Here is a 27442-nt window from a genome sequence, read left to right on the forward strand (position 1 = left end):
TCATGTGGCTGAACATTAGGATTTTAACTGGAAGAACAAGCAAAGTGACTCAGGTTGCTGTGAAGAATGTTATGTCTCGTGGGTTACGCCCTGAGCACTGCGCCTGATGCAGACCCTCAGGAAATGGGTGCCACCAGTCACATCATCACCATCATTTATTAGGTGCCTCCTTGTGCCCTGGCACTATGCTCTGTCCTTTGTGCCCATTGTCTCATTTAAGTTTCACAACATCGAAGGGATGGGTGCTGTGATCATTTCTGGTTCTCCGGTGGAAAAACAGGCAGAGAGAGGTAAGACCAGCAGCGTGGGAGTGCTGGAGCTGGGGGTCAAATCTGAGCTCTTGCACACTTTCTCATCACACAGCCCTCCCCTCCAGCAGCACATGGCCATCACTACCATCACCAGGCATCACAGGCAGGGCTCTCTCGATCACTAGAATTGGTCTAAAATAGAGCAGACAGCTGACAGCAGGATGGCTCCTACAGGTCTCTCCCGGCCACTTGGCTGAGAATCCTGGCAGTGGTGGTGCCGCTTCACCCCAACCCTGCCTGAAAACTCCACGTAAGGCTCCCACAACCTGCTGGATTTATAGTGGACACCCCAGGCAGTCCAACCAGATGCTGTCTCCTTAAGGCCTCGTGACCCAGGCTGGCATCCTTGACTCTGTTGGCCTGAGTCTGCCCCTGCATCCCAGATGTAGCAAAGAGACTTCCAGACTCATAAAAAACCAACTGGAGCCCCAATTTCCCCCTATTCAGAAGATGTGTAAATTTAGATACTTTGGAAATCATGTGTAGCAGAAAGTTCACATCTGCCAGACAGAGTGAGAGTATTTAAGTACCGAGTGTCTCAGCCTCTTGCAATTCCTCTGAGACTAATTTACATGTCATCATCATGAGGGAGACTCAACCTCCCATCCCAGTGATAGACACACAAGCCACAGGGTCCTAATTAACAAAGGTTCTTAATAAAATTTCAATATAAACTAGGCCTTCTTTGAAATCACTGCATTTTCTAACGGAATGTTGCTGCCTTCTGCAAGATCAACACTCATTCTCCACAAAATTAACAAACTAGACATTTTTTCAAAGAGCAATGTAACATCAGAATGGCCTCGTTTTCACCCTTATTATAAATTTTTTTAAGCCCCTTTATTTGTCAAATGTGTGCCTAAGAGAGATTTCTGAAATGCGCAGGAAATCGATCTGAGTGTCTGTAAGAAAGGCTGAGGGCTTTCCTGGTGGCGCAGTGGTTGAGAATCTGCCTGCTAATGCAGGGGACACGGGTTCGAGCCCTGGTCTGGGAAGATCCCACATGCCGCGGAGCAATTAGGCCCGTGAGCCACAACTACTGAGCTTGCACTCCGCAACAAGAGAGGCCGCGATAGTGAGAGGCCCGCGCACTGCGATGAAGAGTGGCCCCCGCTTGCCACAACTAGAGAAAGCCCTTGCACAGAAACGAAGACCCAACACAGCAAAAATAAATTAATTAATTAATAAACTCCTACCCACAACATTTAAAAAAAAAAAAAAGAAAGGCTGAGAGTGCTGGCCAGGTGGTAAGTTTCAGGAGGGCAGGGACTCTGTGTTGTTCATTTCTTACCTCCAGGCCTGGAATAGTGGTGGGCACAAGGAAGGCACTTTGTAAATATTCACTGAATAAATGAATGAACACCTTCTCCAAGAGGCTGAATATACACCCATGTCCATACTTGTTATAGGCTTACGGAAGATTTAGTTTGGAATCTCAGAACCAATATGTTCCAGGATCAGTAGAGCCATAGCCCTTCATCAATTCTTCTTTCCAAAGGGAGAAGAGAGACAAAGGCCCCTCCCCTGCTGGCATTACTGTGAGAGGCAGCATTGCTCATGGAGGTAAGATAAGGGTGCAAACACGTGCTCTGTTCCCTCTTCGCTGTCTGGGCAAGTCACTTGACTTCTCTAGACTTCAGCGTTTTCCTTTGAGAAGCCGCAGAGAGTTTAGATGTCTCAAAAGTCCTTCCCGATTTCTGAAGTGAGTTTAATGTGAACTGGGCTTTTACACAGTCATGGTTGGCCTTCAGTGACTTCCCCTCTCATCACCGCACATTCTGTCCCCTGCTTGGACCTGCGGCACCTCCATCCCACCTGCCCCCATCACACAACTCTATCCACGTCCAGTCTGCTCCCTGCACGACTCCTCCCAAAGTCTGAGTTCAACGCTCCTGACTTTTCCCTTCCCCACTTTACGCCAACCCATCAATACGTTTTGCTCTGTGTTCCATTCCCTCTCAGCTCACGTCTCTCATAGAAACTTGATTAACTTGGCTGTACCAATGGGTAATTGAGAGTCTGTAAATTATCTGGAGAAGATATATTTGCCTTTTAAAAAGATGTGTTCTGGGGAGTCTGGGGGTAAATGGTTACATGTACATGTATGGCTGAGTCACTTTGCTGGGCACCTGAAACTATCACAATGTTGTTAATCGGCTATACTCCAATATAAAATAAAAAGTTAAAAAAAAAAAAGATGTGTTCTGGAGATGATGTTTTAATCCATAGTGACTTGCACCTGTCTCAGTGGCTAGACTGTGACTTTCCCAGGTATAAAGCCTCAGATCTTTTTCATCTTTCTGTGTCTAGCCCCATTTCCGCTGTCACTGACTCACAAAATGTTTAGGGAATAACCCCAAGGATGAATGAAAGGTTGCCGATGAACAGAGTAGCTGATAGGTTTTAGGCAATCCAATGGTCACGGGAAGGAGTGCTGTGGGTCAGCTTGTAGACAGGGACTTAGAAGGCTCCTCTAATCCCACCCCCTGTGCCGCTGGCTCCACTTCTCTTTAGAACGGAGTCTGAATATGAAGATTATTGCCTAATAAGCAAGCATTCACGCTCCTACAGAAGCTGTGTTCTCACCCTGCCAGAGAAAGGGACCAGCACTTCATAGCTTCTCATTAATTCAGGCTTCGGGTAGGCCTTCCAAGCTGAGGCCACAAGGACTTGACAAGCAGGGGGTCCCATTATAGTCAAAGGAGAAATACCCCAATGCCACAATGCCTCCCGACACACCAGGAACAAAGTGACAGCGGGTATGGAGGAGATGCTGGCAATTTTAATTAGGTCCATTATGCTAAACCGATAGCTGAATGCTTCCGAAAGGTGTTTGAAGTACAAAATATTGAATGCGCCATAGATTTTAGTTTACTGATTCACTGTCTCCAGATATAGAAATTATCACAGAATCAAAAGCCATGTAACAAAGCCAAGGAAAAGATTATATTAATTAACAGAGATTGAAAATGCGGCAGCCATTGCTTTAAGATACACCTCCCCCTGCAAAAAGAAAAAGAAAAAAGATACACTTCCCATTTGCAACCAGAAGTTTAGAATTGGTTGTCATAAACCAAAGAGGCCAAGGAAAGCTTCTTTTCCTCCCCAAATGTTTCTCAAAAATTCCTATGATTCCTACAAGACAAGGAATCCCCCAGGTAAGTCCCACACCCAGCACCATGCCTGGCACATAGTAAGTATGCTCCATAAACATTTGCTGAATCAATCATTCGATTACAAATTATAATCATTTATAAGTGGTTTAAATAATCTTTAAAAATACAAATCTGATTGTGTCATCCCTACTACTTTAAACTATTCAGTACCTTCCCATTATTCTCAGGGAAAAAAAAAAAAAAAAAAAAAGCTCCTCATATGACCTACTATCCCCTGCATAATCTGGCAGCCACCCACCTCCCCAGCCTCATGCCACCAGGACACATCTCACTTTCTAACCAGGACCACAATCCAGGTTTTCTGGCCAGAGACCAGTGGTCTATTCACTGTGCCTCACTGGCTTTCTCTGTTCTTTTATAACATATCCCCCAAAATCTAAGATCTAAACCATGTAGTAAGTGCAGGAGTTTTATTCAAAACAATGAGTGTCATGAGCCACCATCATTATGCATGACTACAATTAAATCTAGAGTACATTCACTACATAACTATGCCTAATTTTTCATAGTAAAAATGGAAACGCTGAGGAAATGATGTGCATGTGACTTAGTCTGGGTCACAATGAATCAGCTATAGGTCCAGGAACTGAAAATGGGGGCTCAGGAAATGAAGAATCAGTCAGAAGTTAAAATCACCAGTGTAGAATCACCCTGAACATCAGTCACTGTTCAGGGGTGAGGGTGAGGGTAGTGCCTGGATGAAGGAATAGAGGGGAAAGCAAGGGAACCAGAAGGTGGATACAATGGCGTATCTGCATCCTGAGAATTTTTCAGCCCGTGGTTGCTATGGTTACAGACGCCATGAGAGTTGGCTACGGAATGTGACAGGACTCTCAGGCAGCCTCATTCAACCCACCCTCACCTTGTCCTAGGGCCTCTCTTTGCCATTTTGTGGGAGAAGTAACATATTCAACAAAGCCCATGGTGGCACTCAAAAGACACTGTGTTCACTCTCCTCCACCCAAGACACAGAAGCTTCAGAACTTTCCTTAGACTATAAAGTCGCCTCCAGAATAATCCAGGCGTGCAATGTTTGGAAACGTGGGAACCTCAAAGACATCAAATGCATTCGGCTTCCTCGAAATCATTTTCTCTTCAAGAATGTGCAGAAAAAGCAACAAGGTGGTTTAAAAAAAAAAGTATGTTTACTCCAAATATAACAGAAAGTGGCTTCTCCCCGTGTGCTGGGCCCATCACCCCAGGCACACCATCCCTGCCGTCTTGGCTACGTTCTGGTTTCACAGTGAAAAGAAACTGGGCATATCATGTGCCCATTTTTTGGTGAATATTTTATTGTGCTCCCTCACACATACAGACATAAGGTCTGCTGCAGAAACACACCAGACGCCCATTCCCTGACATTTCTACTGCCCAGCCTGAGGGATTTCCCGATCTGGCTTTATCCAAGGAGGTTGGGTTTTCAGTCCCTGAACGTGTAAAGGAAGAGGGCTGTCAAAGAAGGGCAATCTGCAAACGAGGTGGGTCCCTTGAGTTGTCTCACTCAACCTCTGGTATCACAGTGAAAAGAAACTGAGTATATCATGCAGTCATTTTTTGGTGAATATTTTACAGATCCACATATAGAATGGTGCCCACCCAAAAGGGGCTGAATAGATGCTTTTTGTATTTGAAAAATCTGCTTGGACTGGTTGGTATACTGTGATCTACTATAAGACCATATATTCATATTTTATATAAATCATCATCATACTCACTGTCTTTCTAAAATACCATTCGGAGCAATGGGTGATAAAAGGGGTAAATGGAATTCAGTGACTTATGGTTCTGTGGGTAAGTGGGAAATGCAGGGTTAAACAAAATCATCCTGGTTTCTGCACTGCAGGATTCTCAGGGGAGGTGTAGAAGGTACAGGTGAGAGCTCCAGCGTTAACACACCTCTGGCATCAAGTCATAGAGCTACAAGGTAACTTTGGGCAAGTTGCTTAAGCTCTGCAGGCCTCAGCCTCCTCATTCAGAAAGCAGGGATAATCATTTCATCTGTTTCTTCGGACTATAAAGAGGACTACATGAGATTATGACTCTAAAGTACTTTGCACAGTGCCTGGCACTTAGTCCATATTCAAGAAGAAATAAGGGGAAATGCTTACGGTGATTTTTAAATATTTCCTCAAACTCTTTGACACTCCCTCCTTCCAAAGTGAGCTTAATCACCCCTCCTCCCCAAATGCGGACTAGATTTAGTGACTCGCATCTAATGAAAAGAATGAGATAGCAAATCCATTTGTGACAACACAGATGGACCGTGAGGACATTATGGTAAGAGAAATAAGTCAAACAGAGAAAGACAAATACGGGGTGATCTCACTTATATATGGAAACTGAAAAAACCCAACTCATAAAAAAAGAGAAGAGACTGGTGACTACCAAAGGCAAGGGGTGGGGAGTGGGCAAAAGGAGTGAAGGGGATCAAAAGGTACAAACTTCCAGCTATAAGATAAATAAGTCCCAGGAATGTCATGTACAGCATGGTGACTATAGTTAACAATCCTCTGTTGTATATTTGAAGGTTGCTAAAAGAGTAGACCTTAAAGGTTCTCATCATAAAAAAATTGTAACTATGTGAAGTGATGGATGTTGACTAAACTTACTGTGGTAATCATTTCATAATGGATAAAGATATCAAACCATGGGACTTCCCTGGTGGTACAGTGGTGAAGACTCTGCGCTCCCAACACAGGGGACCCGGGTTCGTTCCCTGGTTGGGGAACTGGATCCCACATGCATGCCACAACTAAGAGTTCGCACGCCTCAACTAAGGAGCCCGTGAGCCACAACTAAGGAGCCCTCAAGCTGCAACTAAGGAGCCCACGTGCTGCAGCTAAGGAGCTGGAGAGCTGCAACTAAGGAGCCCGCCTGCCGCAACAAAGATCTGGCACAACCAAATAAATAAATAAATAAATAAATATTTTTTTAAAAGACATCAAATCATTATGCTGTACACTGAAAACTAATACAATGTTTTATGTCGATTATACCTCAGTAAAGCTGGATGAAAATACAAAGCATGTGGTGGTAGTAACAATGTATGATTTCTGAGGTTAGGTTATAAAAAGCATTCAATTCCACCTCATTCTCTCTTGAAGCGCTTACTCTGGAGGAAGCCAGCCATGTTGTGAGGACACTCAAGCAGCCAGTGGAGAGATTCACATTGGCAGGAAATGAGGTCTCTCCCCAACAACCAGCTGCAATTTGCAAGTCACATGAGGAAGCCATCTCAGGAGCAGATCCCGCAGCCCCAGTTAAGCTCTCAGATGACAGCAGCCCCAGCCAACACCTGACCATAACCACTGGGTGACTCCCAGCCAGATGGCACAGCTAAGCCGCTCCTGATTTCCTGATCCATAGAAACTGTGAGATAATCAACAGTGATCATTGGTTTAAGCCACTAAACACTGGGGTCATTTGTTACACAGCAATATCAACTCTCCAGGAGGGAATGAGCATGCATCATTCTGCAATCTGACATGGCCATGAAAACATTTTCTTTCACACAGCATCTGGTAAGACTAGTCTGTATCTCATGGAACACACCTTGGGAAATGTTGGTCGAGAACTTAACAGTTTATAAAGCTTGTTCACATTTATTCTCTCATTCGATCATCTTAGCAAATGTGAAGCAGGTGTTACTGTGCTCTTTATTTTACCCAGGAGAAAACTAAGGCTCCAAAAGCTTAAGTGACTTGCCCGGGTTCACACAGCTAATAGAATTGGTAGAACAGTAACTCAGGTTGAGTATTATGATTCTAAACCATGTTTTGTCTCTCTTTTTTTCTCTGGTTTGATTAAAACAGTCTAGGTTTTTTAAACCTGGAATAAGAATATGGGGAGTCTAAAAGAGTGCCAGGAAGGGGGGTGCTCTGTGGAATAGGCCACCCTCCCAAATGATCTGGAGAGTGAACCAGATGCTTCTGAAGCATTTGGGAGCTAGAGCCTTCCCTGACTTCTACAGAACAGGGTCCCCTTCAACCGTGATAATAACATAATGCAGGTACCACTCAGGGGGCTCTTATGACAATCTAGCACTCTTCCGAGAGCTTTGTATATATCACTTCATTTAATCTACATAACAAATCAAGGAAGTACAGGCTGTCATCATCTCCACCTTACAGATGAGGAAACCAAGTCACAGAGAAATGAAGCAACTTGCCCAAATCAGCCACTAATCAGTGATGGACCTCAAATTGGGACCCAGGTGATCTAAGACTATCGGGGCATTTAGGGGCCTTATCAAGCAATGTCCCAACTCCCTCCTTTTCCATAAGAGTGGAAGAGCTGGAACTAGCACCTAGACCCTCCCACCCTAAGCTCCTGTAATGTACAGAGGGTGGCATCTAGCCCAGAGGCTAGGTTCAATGAATATAACATGCATTTATGCCTGTCAAGTTATTTTAAGGAGGTATATGCTGAATCCACTCTACTAAACTGCTTCCCATATAGCCTCAAATTCCACCCTGAGAAATGAATGCCTTTGGCCTAAAGCAATATTCTTAACTGGTGGACTGAATGTTCAATTGCCCAGTGTCACATGATACTGAGCATCTCTATTTAACCTGTCAGGCTCATATCACATTAAATTTGGTAAGTTACACTATTTATCTTTATCCTAAAATATTTAATGTGTTATCTGGGGGACCCACAGGGCTGTTTACACATTAGAAACTCATTTCTTGGTAGTAAAATTGTTGCTAGTTTGTACGTCAGAATTACAAATATCAGCATTTTAGCCCATTCTGCAAAGGTCACCATGACTTTCAGACTCTCTATCTCTTGAGCAAACCTGCATTGACTCTTCAAGTATCTCTTTTTAAACTGTAAACACTACCTTTGCCCCTACATTGGGTAGTTGAATGAAAAAAATTAGAATCCTTTGCCTAAGAGATAGCATTTGAAATCAGAACTCTGTAGAAATCAGGGACGGAGGGAGGGTGGAAAGGAGAGAATAAAGGAAGGAAGGAAAAACAGAAGGGAGGGAGGAATAAGGGAGTTCCCTGTGATCACATGATTTATGTATGGCAGTGGTTGACTCTACAAATCCTATACTTTGCCACCGTTCCGCTTTGCTTCAAAGTTCCCTCCAGGGAAAAAGAAAGTAAAGTTATTGGTAGTACAGAAACTAGAATCCCCTGAAATCCTGCTACCTACCCCTCCACACAACCTCTTCTGCCCACCCCTATCGGCCTCCCTGGCTCTGGGAATAGAGGAAAAAGAGAACACCGCTCCCCTGTGACCACCCCCTCCCATGCCAATGGTTCTGGCCCTCAACCCCAAGTCCAACCCTACAAGGAAGATGAGAATGTCAGCTTTCATTTTCAATTCATAGTACTCAGTCCCAGACACTTACAAGGGAGAAAAAAAATTCTCACACTGTGTCTGCAAACCACAAATCAATGTTCTAGGAAGTAAATATGAGGTTTTTGTTTCTCCATTTTCTCTCATTACCCTGGATAACAGTAATTAATGAGCCCTGATACAGTAAAGTCTCTGCTGAGAGGACCATTAGGACCAGAGCCCAAAAGTGGTCAAAAGCCCCTTGACTTCTGTGAGAAACCTGCCAGGTGGGTGTAACCAACATGGTGCTGGTGCCACATTGAGGTAGATCACATAACCAAGTCATGAAGAGCTGAGCCCCTAACCAACTCTAACCCTTGCTGGCTCATCCAGTAAGTGCCCTTCAGAACAGAACCTGAGTACAGCAAAAGATGGCCACTTTTATTCACTTTGCTGCTTCAGCCAAGGGAGCTGTCCAAACTGAAACTTCCTAATTGGCTTTCAGTAAAATGGCTTCCTTCTATTTCTTCACTAAACTCTCTAATTCCCCACGGACTAAAAGTAAAATGAATCCACTACATCAAAAAAGGTACATTTTACTTTTTCTTATCAACAGTGGGCCCCTAGTACTGTGCCTACATTAAACACCATATCTCAGTGGTGGTGAAATGTCCCAATTTGGGGCAAGATGTGGATTGTATTTTTGGTTTTTTGTTTGTTTTTGCAGTACGCAGGCCTCTCACTGTTGTGGCCTCTCCCGTTGCGGAGCACAGGCTCCGGATGAGCAGGCTCAGCGGCCATGGCTCACCGGCCCAGCCGCTCCACGGCATGTGGGATCTTCCCGGACCGGGGCACGAACCCGTGTCCCCTGCATCGGCAGGTGGACTCTCAACCACTGCACCACCAGGGAAGCCCTGGATTGTGTTTTTTTAATGCCTCTGATTTAAGATGATGTTCATATAGAGCCTGCTATGGACTTAATTGTGTCCCACACACCCATCCAAAAAAATTCATATGTTGAAACCTAAACCCCAAACATAAGTGGAGATAGGGCCTTTAGGAGGTAATTAACATTAAATGAGGTCATAATGGTGGGGTTCCCATTCAATAGGGCCGGTGCCCTTTAAGAAGAGGAAGAAACACCAGAGTACACTCTCTCCATCATGTGAGGCAAGAAGGTGACCATTTGCAAGCCAAGAAGAGAGCTCTCACCAGACACCAACCTTGCTAATACCATGGTCTTGGACTTCTAGTCTTCAAAACTGTGCGAAAATAAATTTCTGTTGTTTCAGCCACTCTGTGTGTGATATTTTGTTATGACAGCCTGGGCAGACTCACAGAGAGCCAAAGTACAGATGTTTCAGAAACGGGGTGGAATAGCAAAGTCGACCTACCCAATTTCAATTCCACCCAGTGATCACTGGGATTGGCAAAAGGGTGATGAAACTCCCTTGGACACTGCTGAAAAAGAACCCGAGCCAAATCTTGGCCCAGACAGTCTTTGGAACATCTTTCCTCTTTACTTTCTAGGATAATTGTGGCGATTCTGGCACATTATTAATCCCATTTGGAAAGCTGATCTCCTGAAAGTTGGATATTAAATCAAAAGATTATTTTCTTTCCAGAAAATCTAATTAATTTTCCAGAAACACATTAATAAGGATAGCACTCAACTGACCTTACAGGTTGAGCATGAGTCATATTCACAAGAGAGCAAAATCTCTTTTTAACCAAGAGAGCAGAAACGGGACCCAGGGGTCTTCAATGAACTCATAGGATAAAGTGCCGGCCAGTGCAAGTACAACCTGAAGAAAACCACTATCAGCTAAGGGCTCACTGATCAACCGAAAGCCTTCTTCCTCTAAATCTCTCAGAGAAATCTCTGAATACATTTTTGGATAGGAAAGAATGGGAGAGTGTGGAATGGACAAAAATCCTGGGAGGGAGGAAAGCTTGAGGGAATTTCCCTGGACGTTAAGCATCAGAAGGCCTGGGTTGGCCCCAGCACTGCCTCTTGGCAGCCTTGGGCCCCCAAAATAAATCATTTACTTGTTCTATTCCCATCAGTAAATCTAAGACTCCAATACTGACAAAAATAGGGTTGTTTAAAGAACAAATGAGATAATTTGTAAAAAGCGTTCTATAAACTGAAAGGTGATACACACATAAGATACAGGCCTCTCTGGAATTATGCACTCAACTATGCACTAAAAATGCAACTTTAAAGAAAAATCCAGCTCCAGCTCTAAGGCTTTGCTTCTTTCTTAAGTGGGCTTAACTACCTAAAATGAGCTGCACACCAGTGACCAACATGCACCAAATTATTAATTGGACACCAACCGTATCTTTGTCAGGCTACATCTGCCCACCCACCTGCCCCCAGCTCACCTCCATGCCTGGTGAGAAGGCAAACAGAAGGAAAACAGTCTGCTGGAGGCTCTGGAGAGCTGGGAGTTTGCAAGGAAGTGGGAATATCAGTGTCCTTTCCAACACCATTAATTAGGGATATTATTATCCTATTCTTATTTGTCCTTTGCCCTTTGTAGCTTAAAAGAGTGCTGGAATTTCCATCATGCTCGAAGCCTTAGAGATCCTCTCTGATCCATCCTACATGCATTCAGCAAAAGGTTATTGAGCATCCACTACATGCCAGGCACTTGCCAGGGCCTGGGATTAAGACAGTGAACAGGACAGGGAACATTCTTGCTTGTTGGACTCACGCGCTAGCAAGGGAGGCTGGCATCAAAGGTGACATATGAGCAAGTAAGATGGTTTCAGATCATGACAAGTACCAGGAAGACAACTGAACAGGAGAGGTAAGAGAAAGCGATAGGGCTGGGGAATGAGAGGCGAGGCCTTCAGATGGGACAGGGAAGCCCTTGCTAACAAGGTGATATTTGAACTGAGATATAAAGGATGGAAAAGAGCCAGCCGCACTAACATACATTTATAAGCAATTGAAAGTGCAAGTGCAAAGGCCCTGAGACAGGAACACGTCTGATCTATTTGAGGAACAAAAGGAAGCCAAATGGTCCAGAGGTCAGCTCAAGGGGGATGTTGAAGAGATAGGATCAAAGAGGCCATGTCAATGGCCTCCTTGCACATGGGAGGAAGGTTAAGCCCAGAAAGGCTAAGTGAGCAGCCCAAAGTCACACAGCTAATTATTGCTACAGCTTGAAACTAATTCTTTTGCCCCCAAATTGAGTTTTTTACACTATAATGATCTGCTTGCCTCAAGCTGTAGGGATATTGTTTGCTGATCTTACTGGTTTTTTAAAGCTTTTAACATACATCAAAGCAGATAGCCAATCCCAATTTTCAGCAGAAGATCATCAACAAGTGATCCCAGTGATTTAAAATGCATATAAATTCTGCTGTGAAAGCCAATACTTAGTGCCAATCTACTGTTCTGTAGGTCCTCCACAAACAGTCACCGTGTGTTAAAGGCTTAGCTTTACAAATATGGAGGAAGGCCTTAGCTCACCAGAGAATAATCATTTTACACTTAGGTCTTATTTTTGCACCTAAACCTCTTAACAGTGCTTTGCTTAATTCACCCAAGTGCAATCAAAACCACTCTGTTCTCAAACCAGCTTCATTTTGTGCTATTAAATTGTCAGGTAATAGGGCTGTAAGCAAAACATCATAATTACAACTTCCTTCCAGAATCGGTGAGCACAGCCACCTGAAGGTGCAAGTCTGTCTGTTCATTCCAGAATTCTAAGGAACTGTCCCTCCTCTTTTCTATTATAATGCTAGGGTCTCCTTCATCTTTCCCTTGCTAAACACATTTGGTCTATGTAAACCCAAACTTCCAAAGAACAGACCCAATGTCTATCCAGTAGCCAGTGACTACCCGCCCCCCAGAGGTAGATGCAGAGATGATATTTGGTTAGACGGGTTAATGGAGAAAGGAATGAGTGAGAAAGGCTGATTCACTGCCTCACCCTTCTCGTCCTCTTCCCCCTCCTCCTCCTCCTCCTCTCTAATGCTCTTCCTCCTTGAAAGAAGCTTCTCCAGTCCCTGAGCTCTGGGAACCTCACCAGGCAGGAGCCAGAGGTGCAATAACATAAGGAACAGATGGGAAGAGTGTTTAAGGGCCCATATTTTAGTCTGACCCCACCACCAACTAGCTGTGTGGCCTCAGATAAGTTACTCAACCTCTCTGTTCCTCAATTCCCTTACCTCTAAAATTAGGATCATCTCTTCTGTCTATGATTAAATAAAGAACATTAAATTAATCTTCTGGTTAAAGAATAATTAATAATACATAATTTAATAAATAATTTAATTAATTCATTAATATATGTGCACCTCGTTCTATGCTGGTGTGAGATATGGTACCCTCATTCCCCACTCTCTTCCTGCCTCCACCCCCTGGCTAGGAAAGCCTACTGTCACCCACACCTCCAGGAACAATTGTGCCTCAAGTCAGAGCACACTACTAAAAGGCAGCTCAGTGGTGTCCTGATGGCAATCAAGGGTCAAACAGGGACAATAACACTGTGCCATCAGATAAGTATTGTGAGAATAACTGTATGAAATTACGTACATCAAACACCTGGCACGCAATGATTGCTCATTGAATGTTGTGACTTTTATCGGGGTCTTTTCATTTTTAGCATCATCTGTTGTGACTACAGACACTACTTGCATGCTTCTTCACTGTTTTAGGCTGTAAAATGTGGGATTCATCTGTGTTTATCACTGTGACATAAATAGATAGAATGATGATTATATAGAAATGTATTTTAAAAGCCAAGGCAAGCTTCACAAAATCAGCCCCACAGCCCTCCCTATCAGAGCTCCTTGAAAATAACTGATCTGATATTTTAGACAACAGCGCACTTGACCCATCTCTTGGATGACTCAGAGACGTCTCCCATTCAACAAGTCCTGGGGTGAACTCCTGAGTTTTCCCTCAAGACTAGTCCTGCCCTGGCTGCCTTCCCAATCATTCCAACTACTCCACCTCCACACTTTATTCACACAAAGCCTGTAGATTTTGTACCCTCCCTCACTCCCTACTCCATCCATTTCTCTATCTCCACAGCCACCACCATGGTCCACACTACTATTGTATCTGGTCCCTCACATCCACAAGAGCCACATGGCACTTGCTTTGAAACTTAGTTGAGATCATGTCGCCCCTCAGCTTGAAACACTCCAATCTCCCAATCCACAATTCCCCCCTACCTGCAACAACACGAGGCTTTGGGATCAGACCCTATGGATTCACCAGCCACACCTCAAAACACATGATCTCTTGCTCTCTGCTCCAGCCATGGAAACTTCCTTTCAGGTCCTCAAATATACACGCTCCCTCTGCCTCAGGGCCTTTGCACTTGCTGTTCCTTCTTCTGCAAGTTCCCATCTTCATTAGCAAATTAATCCCTACATATCCTCCAGGTCTCAGTACAGATATGTGACTATCTTCCCTGACTATCCGCCTCCCCTGGTTCTTGTCAGTCTCTTCCATCAGACACTTTCTTAAAGCCTTGATGCTCTTCTTCATGGAACATGTATAAACTTGTAATTATGCACTTCTGTGCAATGACTGATTTAGGTCTGTCTCCCTCACTATAAACTCCAAGAAGACAGAGCTTTTGTCTGTAGTATTCTGACTGTATTCCCTGTGCCTGGGACAGCATTTGGTTTGTAGTAGACACTCAATAAATATGTTTTGCAAGGATTCCTCCCCCCCAAAAAAAGAAAACAAACAGACAAAAAACAGGCACACTTCCCTATTTCCAGAGATCTAGAGACAAAATAGAAGGTCTGGGCTGTACTTAACAGCCCTGGTTGTATTAACAGCACTGGTGTTAGAATAGGCAATGTCTCTTCACTCTGTCTTCAGTACCCAGTCAATTCCTAAGACATTTATTCAACAATGACTGGGTTTCCTCTTTTCCAGTCTGGAGAAAAGAAGAAGTGCACTCATAAAAAAAAAAAAAAAAAACACTAAACACACACACAGATACATACACATCAAATAAACAAATTTCAACCCCAATTCACACAGAGGCGTTGCCTCGCCCAGCTCAGCCTTCAGATGAGCTAAGAGAAATGCTTGTCAAAAGCATGACAAAAGCAAGAGCATTCTTGTCAAAACTGGACAGGAGGTTTCAACTTGTTCTGCTCCCGTAGTGATCACTCATGAGAAGCCTTAACATCTATATGCTAATTAGACACCCTGGATGACCCTAGGCACACCCAAATCTGTCTAAATCACTCCCTTTTGCACCCAGGAACCACTGTCCAACATTCGTAAAAGCTTGTAAATGACACTACTACTCGGGCGTGCTCCCCTCCCCGAGCCCTTACCTGCCCCATCCTTTTTGAAAACCACTCCCCCTCCCCCTTCTACTCCCATCTGAGCCAACCTAGCTGCGTGGTTTGGTAATAAGATTGAGCGAAGATTTGGAAGGCCCCGTGGGCTTCATTATTCCACATGCCCTAGAGAAGGGCCACCTCCAGGGGCTGTGGCTGGGGCTCCGAGCCCCACTTGCTGCCAGGAAACCTTTCCCACTGAGGACACCCTGCCAGGCGGTGCAGCTCCAGGTCCAGGGGGAGGCACCCCACCCATCTGCCAGAGACAAAGATCACCAGAAACAAAGGACACACACACACACATACACACACACAAAGTCAGAAGGAAATACCGACACTTGGTGAGATTTCAAGCCAAACACCCAGCTTGGTGTATCTTTAAACAGATTTTAAAACAATCCAGGAGGGACACTGATTATGTGATGACAGGCGCTATCTGGGCTTGGCACCCACGCTGCCTCCGCCCTCCTCCCACCCGCGCTGCAGTTCCCAGGCGAATTTTCCAGCCTCAGGACTCAGGCGGCCAGGAGCAAGTGTGCTTCCAGTCAAGGAAGCGCGCACACGCCGGAGACAGAGGCAGGGCCCGGGCGGTCAAAAGTAGGAAATACCAACCTTTAGGATCCCAGTTCACCTGTTTTCTTGGAGTCTCGATTGGAAATTTCATTGCTCCGTTGCCCAGAAGGGGAGGAAATGAAAAGGATCGAAATAATAATAAAGTCCTCAAGCTTTATACGCCTCGGTACAGCAGTCCAACAAAACAATTTCCAAGGATGGGGGAGCCTTGGACTGGGTCGTGGAGGAACCCCAGAGAAAGACAAGTGGAAAAGATTTGGCTTAGGAGACAACTGGAGACTGCTTGGGTGTTTGCACCGGTTGAGGGGTGGCCGGCAGCAGCCTCTCGGGTAAAAGGAAAAGTAAGACCGGCGAGGGGTGGATGGAAAGGGAGGCTCGGGAAGATGAAAGAGCCAAGCTGCTTCCCAAATGCGGGGCCGGCAGGTTGGGGGCCGAGCAGCCGGAGGGCCGGCGCGAGGGAGAAGCCCACCGCAGTGTCACTCCAGCCCCTGAAGGCGTGTGCTCACACACTCCCGCACACACACACACTCGCACACACTCGCCCGGGCGCGCGCTCGAGAGGGGACGTCAGCCTCGCTCGGCCGCGCAGAGCACACAAGCCCCACCCCGGCCGCGGCTCCTCGCCCCCGAGCGACGCCCCCAACTCCCCACCCAGCGAAAGCCATTGGACGTAGAGGTGGCGCGGCACCCGGGGAGCGCGCGGCGAACACTACCCTCCCGGCGGCCAGCCTCAAAAGCCGCGCCACGCGGGAGGGCGTGTAGCGGGTGGAGGGGCCCCGCCAGGGAGGCGCACTCGGCCACCAGCGCCCGGGCTGGGACAGCGGCCGGCTGTGGACTTGCCGGCGCGTCTGCTGGAGGTGGCGGGAGGCGGCGGGCGCAGCGGCCCGGAAGCCGCGGTGGGGCGGGGAGCCGGCGGCAAGCGCGCCGCTACTTACTGGCTAGGACAGCCGGCGGACGGGCGGGCTTGGGAGCGGCCGCGGCGCGCTCCGCGGAGTTGCAGCCGGAGACACGCTTGGCTGCTTGGAAGGCGCTGCAGGAGGCGGAGGAAGGGCCGCGGCGGCCCCTCCGCAGACCTGTGCCTCGAGGGAGACCTCCTGTCACCGCTTCCACCCTGGGCGCACCCCCATCTGCTTTTCTCACTTCATGTTTTCACTCCAGTCCCCTCCCGCGCCTGGTCCTCCCGCCAGCACCCGAACCGACGTCCCCAGCGCGCTCCGAGGAGGCCGGTGCCAGCCATGAGCCTTTTGTTCTGGGACCGCTCCGCGTCGGCCGCGCTCTCCCCGCCCCGGGAAGCTGGCTCCCCAGGCGCAGCCCGGTCCCTTCCCCAACCACCTGCAGCCCGGCTGGGGCCTCTGCTCGGAGGCTGGGGAGGGGGCTGGAGAGAGGCGCCGCCACCCCTGAGGACAGCGGAGTTGCCAAGACTCGGCGGCCCCGGGAGCCCGAGGGCCTGGCAGGGCAGGTGCAAAGGAACCCCAGACATGTACCCGGAAAAGAAGCTAAACCTGGCGCGTTCCCTCCTCCCCCACTCACACTGCCCGCTCCTGAAGCCGCACAGGGGCTTGCGGTGGGACCTCAGTGTCCAGAAGAACCTGGTGGTGGTGAGATGCTCTTGAATGGGCTACTCAAAGTACCAATAAAGATAATGTTTACAAATTACTTCGGATACCTAACGACAGAGACTTGCACAGAGTAGATGCTCAAGAAATGCTTGCTAAATGAACGCATGAACTGCATGAAGCAGTGCTGGACAGGAAGTAGTTTAAGTTACTGTCCAGTCACTGTCCATTTTACATATATCTTGAACCCCTTCTGTGTGCCATCACTGTGCTAGATGCTGGCGATATGGCAAAGAGCAAGACTGACATGGACCTTGCCTTCATAGGGCTTACTGTCTAGTGCCATGAGGTCGGGTTAGATCATCGTTGCCTTTACTTAAGAAAGGGAAAGTGACTGTTCAGCCTATTCCCAAGCCTGCCTTCTATGGCCCTAACTGCCTACACGAGCATTTGCTCTCAGAATGCATGCCACTCTATGGCACCTTGAGGCTTCGGGGGAGCCCTGTGTCAGCAGCAACTTTCTCATCATCCATCTCCCACTGTCACATCCAGGCTTCAGAGTTACACGGCAAGATCCACTGAGGTCCACTGTCATCTGTGAGAAGGGTTGGCAAGTGCTTTGTAACTGACCCTACAGGCTGCTGGGGAGTTCTCTGCAAATCCCGTCAGGCAAAACTGGTAATAATCTGATGGCACTCTTCTGACTCAAACCTTTAAGCAGGTACAGGTTTCCTAGATGCTTCAGTGCTACCTTCTCTGGAACTCTGTTTCCACACTTTGCTTCTCTCTACTAGAAGTCTGAGAGGATGGATGAGACTTGGAAATAAAACAAAGAATGACCGCTTCTCCAGCCATGCGCCCAGAGACACCAGTATATATGTAAATTCTGCTCCAAAACCCAAAGGAAGCTGCTTCCAAGCTCCTACGAAAGCCTTCAGAACCTCACTCCTCCTCCACTGCTCACAGGCAGAAAGGTGCCAGCCCAGTCACTGCAACGCAATGTTATTACCTGCATCAGAGTCAGAGAGAGGTCTCCACAGAGAAAGATACCCTCTCTCCTGAATCCTCTGAGGATGCGGAGGCAAGACTGACATCTATCAACTGCCCTTTCACCTTCTCATACTTCTCTCCATTCATCTTCCCTATATGGCATAGAGGAAGCTCCAACTGGCCTCATCTTGCAGATGAGGAGAGCAAGGCTCAGAGAGGTAAAGGAACACGCCCAAGGTCACAACACAGAGATTCAAACCCAAGTGAGCTCATCTGGTCCCTGGACCCATGAATCTGACCTTGAAGCAGTCACATGGGTACTTTCGGGTAATGAAGATCTGAGTACAATATTTTCTAATACTCCAGATCCTCCTCCTTTGCAGAATAAATTGGACTAACTTAGTGCCCTGGGGTCTACATCGGGGAATTAGTTCACTGTCCAAGGCAAATTCCCATGGCATGAAATGCAGCTCAGGGTTCATCATTCAGCCAATCAAGAAACGTTTATTGAGCACCCCTTGTGTGCAAGACAGTTTGCAGGTTTCTGTCAGAAGTTATTTGGCCCCTAGAGAACCTTGCCCAGAAATGCATCAGCAGGATGATTATTTGGGGGGCCAGGAGATTTGGAGCAGAATCAGGGGTCTGGAGTTCCTGATGACTTGCACTAGTCACCGGCTCTTGGGATCATCTCTCTGCTAAATCACTCCCCGCTTTCCCGTCCCCAACCTCTGGGGCTTCCCTCACCTCCACTTTTTCTCCCTTCTCAGAATGTGGACAAAAACGAGTTTGTGGGGGGAAAAAATCTACCAAAATTAATTAATTACTTAATCCCAGCACCCCCTCCCCTAACGTGCCTGAAATCAAGCCCAACTCCTAAATTGCGTATTTGGAATGGACTTCGGGCCGGAGGATGGGGGAAAGGGAGGGTGACTCGGGGGAGGGTGTTCGGGAAGGGAGGGGGCAGGGAGGGGAGCCCCCTCCCGAGACAAAGATCTTAGCACATTAACCCTTTGTGCTCCGCAATTCCCTTCCATCGCCTTCAGTTCTACCTCTTGGTTCTTACCGACTTGATGACACTTACCCCAAGAAGGAGGAAAGAAGTGGTCTGTGTAGAGAAAAAACATCCAAAACAGATGCCGCGCGGAGCGGTTCCCTCTCCTTCTGTGCCTCCGCAACTTTCATGGCTGTTGCTGCGGGAGGGTTAAGTCTGGTGGAAAGAGACCGCCTCCGGCTCCTGCGGCAGGAAAACAAAGCATCCTGGCGCTAAGTCTCCCTGCACCCGCCGAGCCCCGCCAGCGGCCGCGGGCTGGCGGCCACCGCGTCCTGGGCGCATTCGGTGGTAAAGGGCGCCGCGTTCCTTGCCGGGGATGCGTTTCTGCGGGCCGCCCGGGTCTCTGCAGCTCAGAACCTGCAATAGTTGTGGCACCACTTTATTGAGTACCGTGGGGCCCGGCGTGGAAGGGCTGAGGAAGCCGGAAACCCCCAGTCATTTCCCGCGAGAGAAAGTTTCCCGCGAGTTCGTGGCTCCTTTACCCCCTCCCCACGCCGCAGCCCGGGATGGATGTGAGGGCGGACGGATGCTGCCTGGCACGTGGGGAGTCAGCCTCTCCGAATGACTGGCAAAGAACAGCTCTGCCAGAGGAGGGGTGAACACGGGATCGGGGTGAGGCAGGAGAAAGTCCGGGACAGCGAATCGCAGGGAGCGATGGAGCAGCTTGGGAAATCCAGAAGGGGGAGGAGGACAGATCTGATTAGAATCTACTTCGAATTCGTTCATCTGCCTTGGATTGTTTCCCTTTGGTTTCACCATTCCGCCTTGAGGTCCGGAAGAAAACCCAATCTTGTATGATCTTTCTCATTCCCAAGACACCTGCAAGTCCTCTTCTCAAAAGAACTGCAGAGAAATGTCCAGGTCATTTTTGTGAAGATATTCCCACACAGACACACACACCCTGTGTAGACCCACTCAGTGGTAAAACTGATAGGATTATGCACTAAAGTTAAACTTCTCCTACCAGAAATGTTGTCTTTCCTCAGCGAAGTTTCCACTTTGTTCTCAGCAGTTAATCATTCCTACATTTGTCTTCACGTCCCAACCAGCATCTGCAAAAACACACCCTTTAGTATATGTTGCTCTAATCTTAGGCTCCGCTTTTGCCTTGGAAAAGCTGGAGACACGTCAGCAACTAAAGGGCCAGGGGGTGTCATGTATCATACTGCTCAATAATAAACTCTGTATGGGTAAATCCTGCAGATTTATTTATGTGACTCAAACCTCTGATTGGGGATTAATGAAGACAGTATACTATGAACTCCAGAGAAGTTGTAATTAAAGCACCAGGCTGATGAACACATTTCATAACTGGTGACTACCTCTGCTTCCCTTGTAAGTTTCTCTACTTTGAAATCTTTTTTATTGAGATATAATTGATATATAACATTATATTAGTCAGGTGCACAACATAATGATTCTATATTGATTGGTATGTATTGTGAAAAGATTACCACAAGAAGTCTAGTTAACATCCATCACCACACATAGTTACAAAATGTTTTTCTTGTGATGAGAATTTTTAAGATCATCTGTCTTAGCAACTTTTAAATATACAATACAGTATTGTTAATTATAGTCACCATGATGTATATTACATACCCAGGACTATTTTAAATTTTAAGAAAATATTATTTAAGCTCCTATAAGGCATTGTGCCAAACATTTTACCAAAACTGTGCAGAGCTAGAATCCTGCTTATTATAAAACAAGTTTTAAGGTGATTCCCTCTCTCTGAATTAACACCAAAGCATAATCCCAGGTAATTTCTTTAAAGAGATGGAGCTGGACTTTTTTTTGGTTTTCTCCTCAAATTTTTATTTTGAAAATGTTCAAACACGCATAAAAGTTATAGTTGTCTTATAAAAACCATAGTCTTGGGGTCCAATGGGAATCCAACCAAAGATTTCATTTGGATGTTATTTCTAATTAGTGCATTTTATTCTAGAAAAGTCCATCCATCTTTTTTTTTATGACATTGATTTTTTTTTTGAGAGTCCAAATTCATTTGCTTTCTGGTAATGTTTAATGTCATGATGTAGTTAAAGATAAGTTGAGTCAAAGGGAAAAGCAAACAATTTCCTGACCACAGCAGGTCGTTAAAATAACTCAACACCTTCTAGTTGAATTCAGTGTCTCTGCCAATATCCACGGAATAGAAGGCAGCTATATCCCCGCTCACTCAAGTTTCTCCCCCAGACTCAGCCCTAGCCTTAGTCAAAGAAGTTATATTTGTTTCTCATCCCCCAGTAGGCCATGTTTCAGGGATGAATGAGTGTTTTCACACATCCACACAAAGTTGACAGGCACATATGGTGTTTTACTGAATTCAAAAACAAGAACTCAGCAAGGTTACACACCATAGTGAATAATTTTCAAATCATTCTAGGAAGGTTTTAATGTGAATCAAAATTCAAGGCATGTGGAAGGCACGCATGCTTTCAAATAACCTGTTTATTTATTGACGAGTCTTATTCCCAGAACCTTTAAGCTTGGCAAAGAGTTGAAAATCCTTTAGAGGGACCTATTGTCTCCAAATATTGACAGTCGCTTCTCCCAAGCAGCCAATGAAAGGCTTGGGATAGTCTGACTGATGGAAAAAGTTTTGCTCAGTAGGGAATGGGACATACTCTCAGGGTCCAGTGGGAATGTATGAAATATATTCATTTCATTTTTGCTGCTTTTTTTTTTTTTTTTTTTTTTTGCGGTGCGCAGGCCTCTCACTGTTGCGGCCTCTCCCATTGTGGAGCACAGGCTCTGGACGCGCAGGCTCAGCGGCCATGGCTCACGGGCCCAGCCGCTCCGCGACATGTGGGATCTTCCCGGACCAGGGCACGAACCCGTGTCCCCTGCATCGGCAGGCAGACTCTTAACCACTGCACCACCAGGGAAGCCCTTTTACTGCTTTTAAAGCAAGTATTTGTTTGGTTGAAAATGATTGGAACAAGTGTAATGTTAGAACTTTCCTCTCCTAACACTATGTCATCTAAATGTTTGCTGAATCATAGAATCAGATTTGGAAAAGGTCATTTCAAGATACTTCCGAGTTCACCTTTCCACCTCAGAATAGGATTCCAATTTATATGACCATCCAAGATTTCTACATACAGCTAGTGAAAGAGATTCCAAATTCTGTATTGATAGGCTTCCCCCAAATTTAAGAAACTTTGGTGAGGTCAAATCTTTTCTTACTTCCAATCTAAATCTCTTCCTTCCTTAAGTTTTTCAATACTTAAGTGAGGATGAAGAGCAGCAAGACCCTTACAATAACTTTTATCTATTAGAGATTAAATTGTGCAACAGCCTCTTCTTCATGTCAAGTAATTTTTTTCACCCCTTTACCAAGACATTCAAGCCTTTGGCCAACTCATACTTTTCTTAGAAGCATCTTTTTCACTACAAGTGTCAGAAAAGAAAATCAAAATCTCTCTAAGCCTTCCTGAGTTTCTCCAACTATAAAATAGGCATCAGTAATGAGTACAAAGTATTTGGCCAACTGACGCCAATCCTCTTCAGTAGGAAGTACAACTAAGCAAGTGAATTGTGCCAAGTTTCATTCAGTTTCTTCATCTATAAAATGGGACACTAAGTATCTGGCTAGTTCCACCTACGAAGTCACTTAAGGGGATAATAAATGTGAAAGTGCTTTGTAAAATGTACAGGGATTCACAGCTGTAAGGGATCATTGTTATGATTACTGGTTCCATAAGGTTTTTCTTACTCTATGCCAGGCCCATAGCAAGCACTTTTTAAGATCACCCCATTTATTTCTCATAACAATCCTAGAAGATGGGTACTCTTGTCATCATGATTTCATTTAAAACAATGCCTGACATGTATTAGGTACTTAAACAGTTGTTGAGGAGGAAATTGGAACTTGGAGGGGCTAGTGGCATATCCAATTAACATGACTAGTTGAAGATGGAAGTAGAAATCAAAGCAGGCCCCCACCCATCTCTAAGTCAAAGTACCACTCCTTACGCAGAGCTAGTTACATAAAGTTATTTTGATCTCTGGAGTAGAGTCCGTTCCACTTGAAATTGCAGCTGAAACTGTCTCTACCTTTTCCCCGTCTCCTTGGCATCTCCCTGCCTTCTGGGTCCCTTACATTCTTCACCCTATCAAAGTGTGCTCTCTTTGTCTGTCATACAGAGTGAAGTAAGTCAGAAAGAGAAAGACAAATACCGTATGCTGACACATATATATGGAATTTAAGAAAAAAAAATGTCATGAAGAACCTAGGGGTAAGACAGGAATAAAGACACAGACCTCCTAGAGAATGGACTTGAGGATACGGGGACGGGGAAGGGTAAGCTGTGACAAAGTGAGAGAGTAGCATGGACATATATACACTACCAAACGTAAAATAGATAGCTAGTGGGAAGCAGCCGCATAGCACAGGGAGATCAGCTCGGTGCTTTGTGACCACCTAGAGGGGTGGGATAGGGAGGGTGGGAGGGAGGGAGACGCCAGAGGGAAGAGATATGGGAACATATGTATATGTATAACTGAGGCACTTTGTTATAAAGCAGAAACTAACACACCATTGTAAAGCAATTATACTCCAATAAAGATGTAAAAAAAAAAAAAGAAAGAAAGAACTAATGAATGTTCCTCCCATCCCAGAACTATTTGCGTTTTAACAGCAGGTGAACCTTTAAGCCAAAGTAGTGAATATGAATCTTAGATCATTAGCATCATCAAACAAATAAATGAAGTGTTGGAGAAGAGGTGAGCAGGGAGGGAGGTGCAAAAGCCTTTGTTATGTCCCTGAAGTCACACCAAATGCATGGCCACCTTAAAGTATTTAGTCGGGTAAGCAGTCTTGTTGGTATTACTTGGACTTTGCTAGGTCTTACCCAGTTCTCCACAACCACACGATGTTGGCTGGGCTACTCTGCTCTTTCAGTGGTCGATTAATAATGCTGATTATAGAAAAGAGGATCTCTGTCCAGTTTATGCAGGACTGCTATATTTAGATTCTGATAATATGTCATTTAAAATAGCTCTCTAATGTTACTGACACAAACTGAAATATTGACCCACTTGGACCTGCGAAATAATTAATGATATGCACCACTCTTTTCGTCAGGAATCAAAGTTAAGCTGACAACTAATTTCTAGGAGTCTTATTGTATCTCTTATGGAAGATCATTCTGTTTCCTTTATTTGCAAAAATGGGGTGTTATTTTTTTTGTTTTTTATGCACAGGCTCAGCGGCCATGGCTCACGGGCCCAGCCGCTCCGCGGCATGTGGGATCTTCCCGGACCGGGACACGAACCTGTGTCCCCTGCATCTGCAGGCGGACTCTTAACCACTGCGCCACCAGGGAAGCCCATGGGGCATTATTTTTCAAGAAGAGGTTCCAAAGAGCTGTATCATCAGGTTCCAAAAAGTTGTAAGTGACCATAACGTTTAGTTAGAAAGAATGCAACATTTTTAGAAAACCATCAATTATTACCCCACTATCTGTCACACCATTGTAAAATCTTGGCTCATCTGAACTTACTAAGTTAAATCTGCCCCCAGCAGCATCCTGGAAGAGTCAAATATTACATTTGCTGGTATATAAACAAGGTCACTTCAAGTCTAGATGGACACCGCTATCCTACCTGGTAATTAGCCTATATAAACAAGGTCTCTACTAGCTTATATGGCAGCTAGAGAAAGGTACTCCCTCCAGTGGAAAAAGTACCATGGCATTGGCTTGATTTTCAGACAGTACCTTTGTTCAAGCCGGAAGACACTCCTTGGGAGTACAGAATGAGGTTTGGGGAAGACATACTGATACCAGGAAGCCCGGTAGTGTATCCAGAACTTGGAATGGATTTCAGCCCCCACTCACCCATCAGCCTCGTGCCCATATGCAGTGCACAAACCACACAACTGTATGCTCTTGCCCTCTATATAAGATACATAGATGGATACAATGAGTAGGAGTATATGATGGGTTCCAATTACTCAAGATGAATTTTTAAGAAAAACAATTTAAGTACTTTGTCACACATGAATTAAAATTAATTTTGATTAGTTTGGTAGGAGAAAATGTATTATTATGTTTATCATTAGACATTTTCAGCCTCTCTTGTTTGCCTTATTTGTCTCAGTTTGTAGAAGACCAAAATATCATAGCTCTGCAACATCGTAACCATGTTCTTTCTTTAAATAGATAAAATTAAGTTTGAACTTAATATTGTAGTGATGCCTCCGTTGCTTTTGAGCCATGAATGATGGAAATAATAAATTTAATTCTAAAATATCAGGGAGGAAGATCCACACTCTACCTCTGACCAGCTGGGTAACTTGTTATTTTATTGGGAAAGCTACTGAGATGATGTGACGTTCTTACACTTACAGTGATGTTTCACTTTCCTCTACTCTCTCCCTAGAAGATAGCATCATCTATTACTTTCTTCTTTGATACCAAGACTTTTATTTGTAATACAGACACATTGGTTATAGAGATTTTTTCTGGCAGATAGAATTTTAGAAGCTGACATCAGAGAGCTCATCTATTAATTTTTTTTTTCTTTTGGCTGTGTTCGGTCTTTGTTGCTGCGCAGGCTTTCTCTAGTTGCGGCGAGTGGGGGCTACTCTTCCTTCTCATTGCGGTGGCTTCTCTTGTTGTGGAGCTCGGACTCTAGGTGTGCGGGCTTCAGTAGCTGTGGCACGCGGGCTCAGTAGTGTTGTGGCTCACAGGCTCTAGAGCACAGGCTCAGTAGTTGTGGTGCATGGGCTTATTTGCTCCGCGGCATGTGGGATCTTCCTGGACCAGGGCTTCAACCCGTGTCCCCTGCATTGGCAGGCAGATTCTTAATCACTGCGCCACCAGGGAAGTCCCTCATCTATTAAATTTTATATTCAAAAGAGGGTAACCCGGAGTTAGTGCATTTATCCATTCTTCTGCTCTTTCCCCATGGAAAGCTACAGATCCTTATAATGTATCTGATATTCTCAGTGATTCCAGTCCATCAAACAGAGATGCAGTTGCTTTAGAAATTTTGAGCTTATTCCAGTGAGAAAGCTGAATCATAGAATGTAATCAATACTCCAAAGAAGATATACAGATTGCCAACAAACACATGAAAGGATGCTCAACATCATTAATCATTAGAGAAATGAGGATCAAAACTACAATGAGGTATCACCTCACACCAGTCAGAATGGCCATCATCAAAAAATCTACAAACAATAAATGCTGGAGAGGGAGTAGAGAAAAGGGAACCCTCTTGCACTGTGGGTGGGAATGTAAATTGATATAGCCACTATGGAGAACAGTATGGAGGTTCCTTAAAAAACTAAAAATAGGGCTTCCCTGGTGGGGCACTGGTTGAGAGTCAGCCTGCCAATGCAGGAGACACGGGTTCGTGCCCCGGTCCGGGAAGATCCCACATGCCGTGGAGTGGCTGGGCCCGTGAGCCAATGGCCGCTGAGCCTGCGCATCCGGAACCTGTACTCCGCAACGGGAGAGGCCGCAACAGTGAGAGGCCCGCGTACCACAAAAAAAAAAAAAAAAGAAAGAAAAAGAAACTAAAAATAGAACTACCATATGACCCAGCAATCCCACTACTGGGCATATACCCTGAGAAAACATAATTCAAAAAGAGTCACATACCACAATGTTCATTGTGGCTCTATTTACAATAACCAGGACATGGAAGCGACAAAAGTGTCCATTGACAGATGAATGGATAAAGAAGATATGGCACATATATACAATGGAATATTGCTCAGCCATAACAAGAAATGAAATTGAGTTATTTGTAGTGAAGTGGATGGACCTAGATACTGTCATACAGAGTGAAGTAAGTCAAAAACAGAAAAATACCGTATGCTAACACATATATATGGAATCTAAAAAAAAAAAATGGTTCTGAAGAACCTAGGGGCAGGACAGGAATAAAGATGCAGACATAGAGAATGGACTTGAGGACACGGGGAGGGGGAAGGGTAAGCTGGGACGAAGTGAGAGAGCGACAAGGCCATATATACACTACCAAACGTAAAATAGATAGCTAGTGGGAAGCAGCTGCATAGCACAGGGAGATCAGCTCGGTGCTTTGTGTCCACCTAGAGGGGTGGGATAGGGAGGGTGGGAGGGAGATGCAGAAGGGAGGGGATATGGGGATATATGTATATGTATAGCTGATTCACTTTGTTATAAA

The 27442-nt window shown here is 45.4% G+C and overlaps 1 protein-coding gene across 2 annotated transcripts in view; it reads right to left on the bottom strand.

Moving 5' to 3' along the window:
* Positions 1–19349, bottom strand: part of KCNK10 (potassium two pore domain channel subfamily K member 10) — a gene marked incomplete at both ends in the record, with an annotated part of 141405 nt that extends 122056 nt beyond the window's left edge. The window contains one exon of one of the 2 annotated variants that reach the window (XM_081230055.1): positions 19307–19349. In XM_081230055.1, the coding sequence (XP_081086181.1) occupies positions 19307–19349 (43 nt within the window). Of the gene's footprint in view, positions 1–15718; positions 15771–19306 lie in introns of those variants that run through there. The other variant, XM_081230054.1, reaches the window with a different exon arrangement.
* Positions 19350–27442: the final 8093 nt, after the last annotated feature.

The sequence above is a fragment of the Mesoplodon bidens genome (assembly GCF_964165515.1).
Source record: "Mesoplodon bidens genome assembly, chromosome: 3".
In the NCBI taxonomy this organism is placed as follows: Eukaryota; Metazoa; Chordata; class Mammalia; order Artiodactyla; family Ziphiidae; genus Mesoplodon; species Mesoplodon bidens.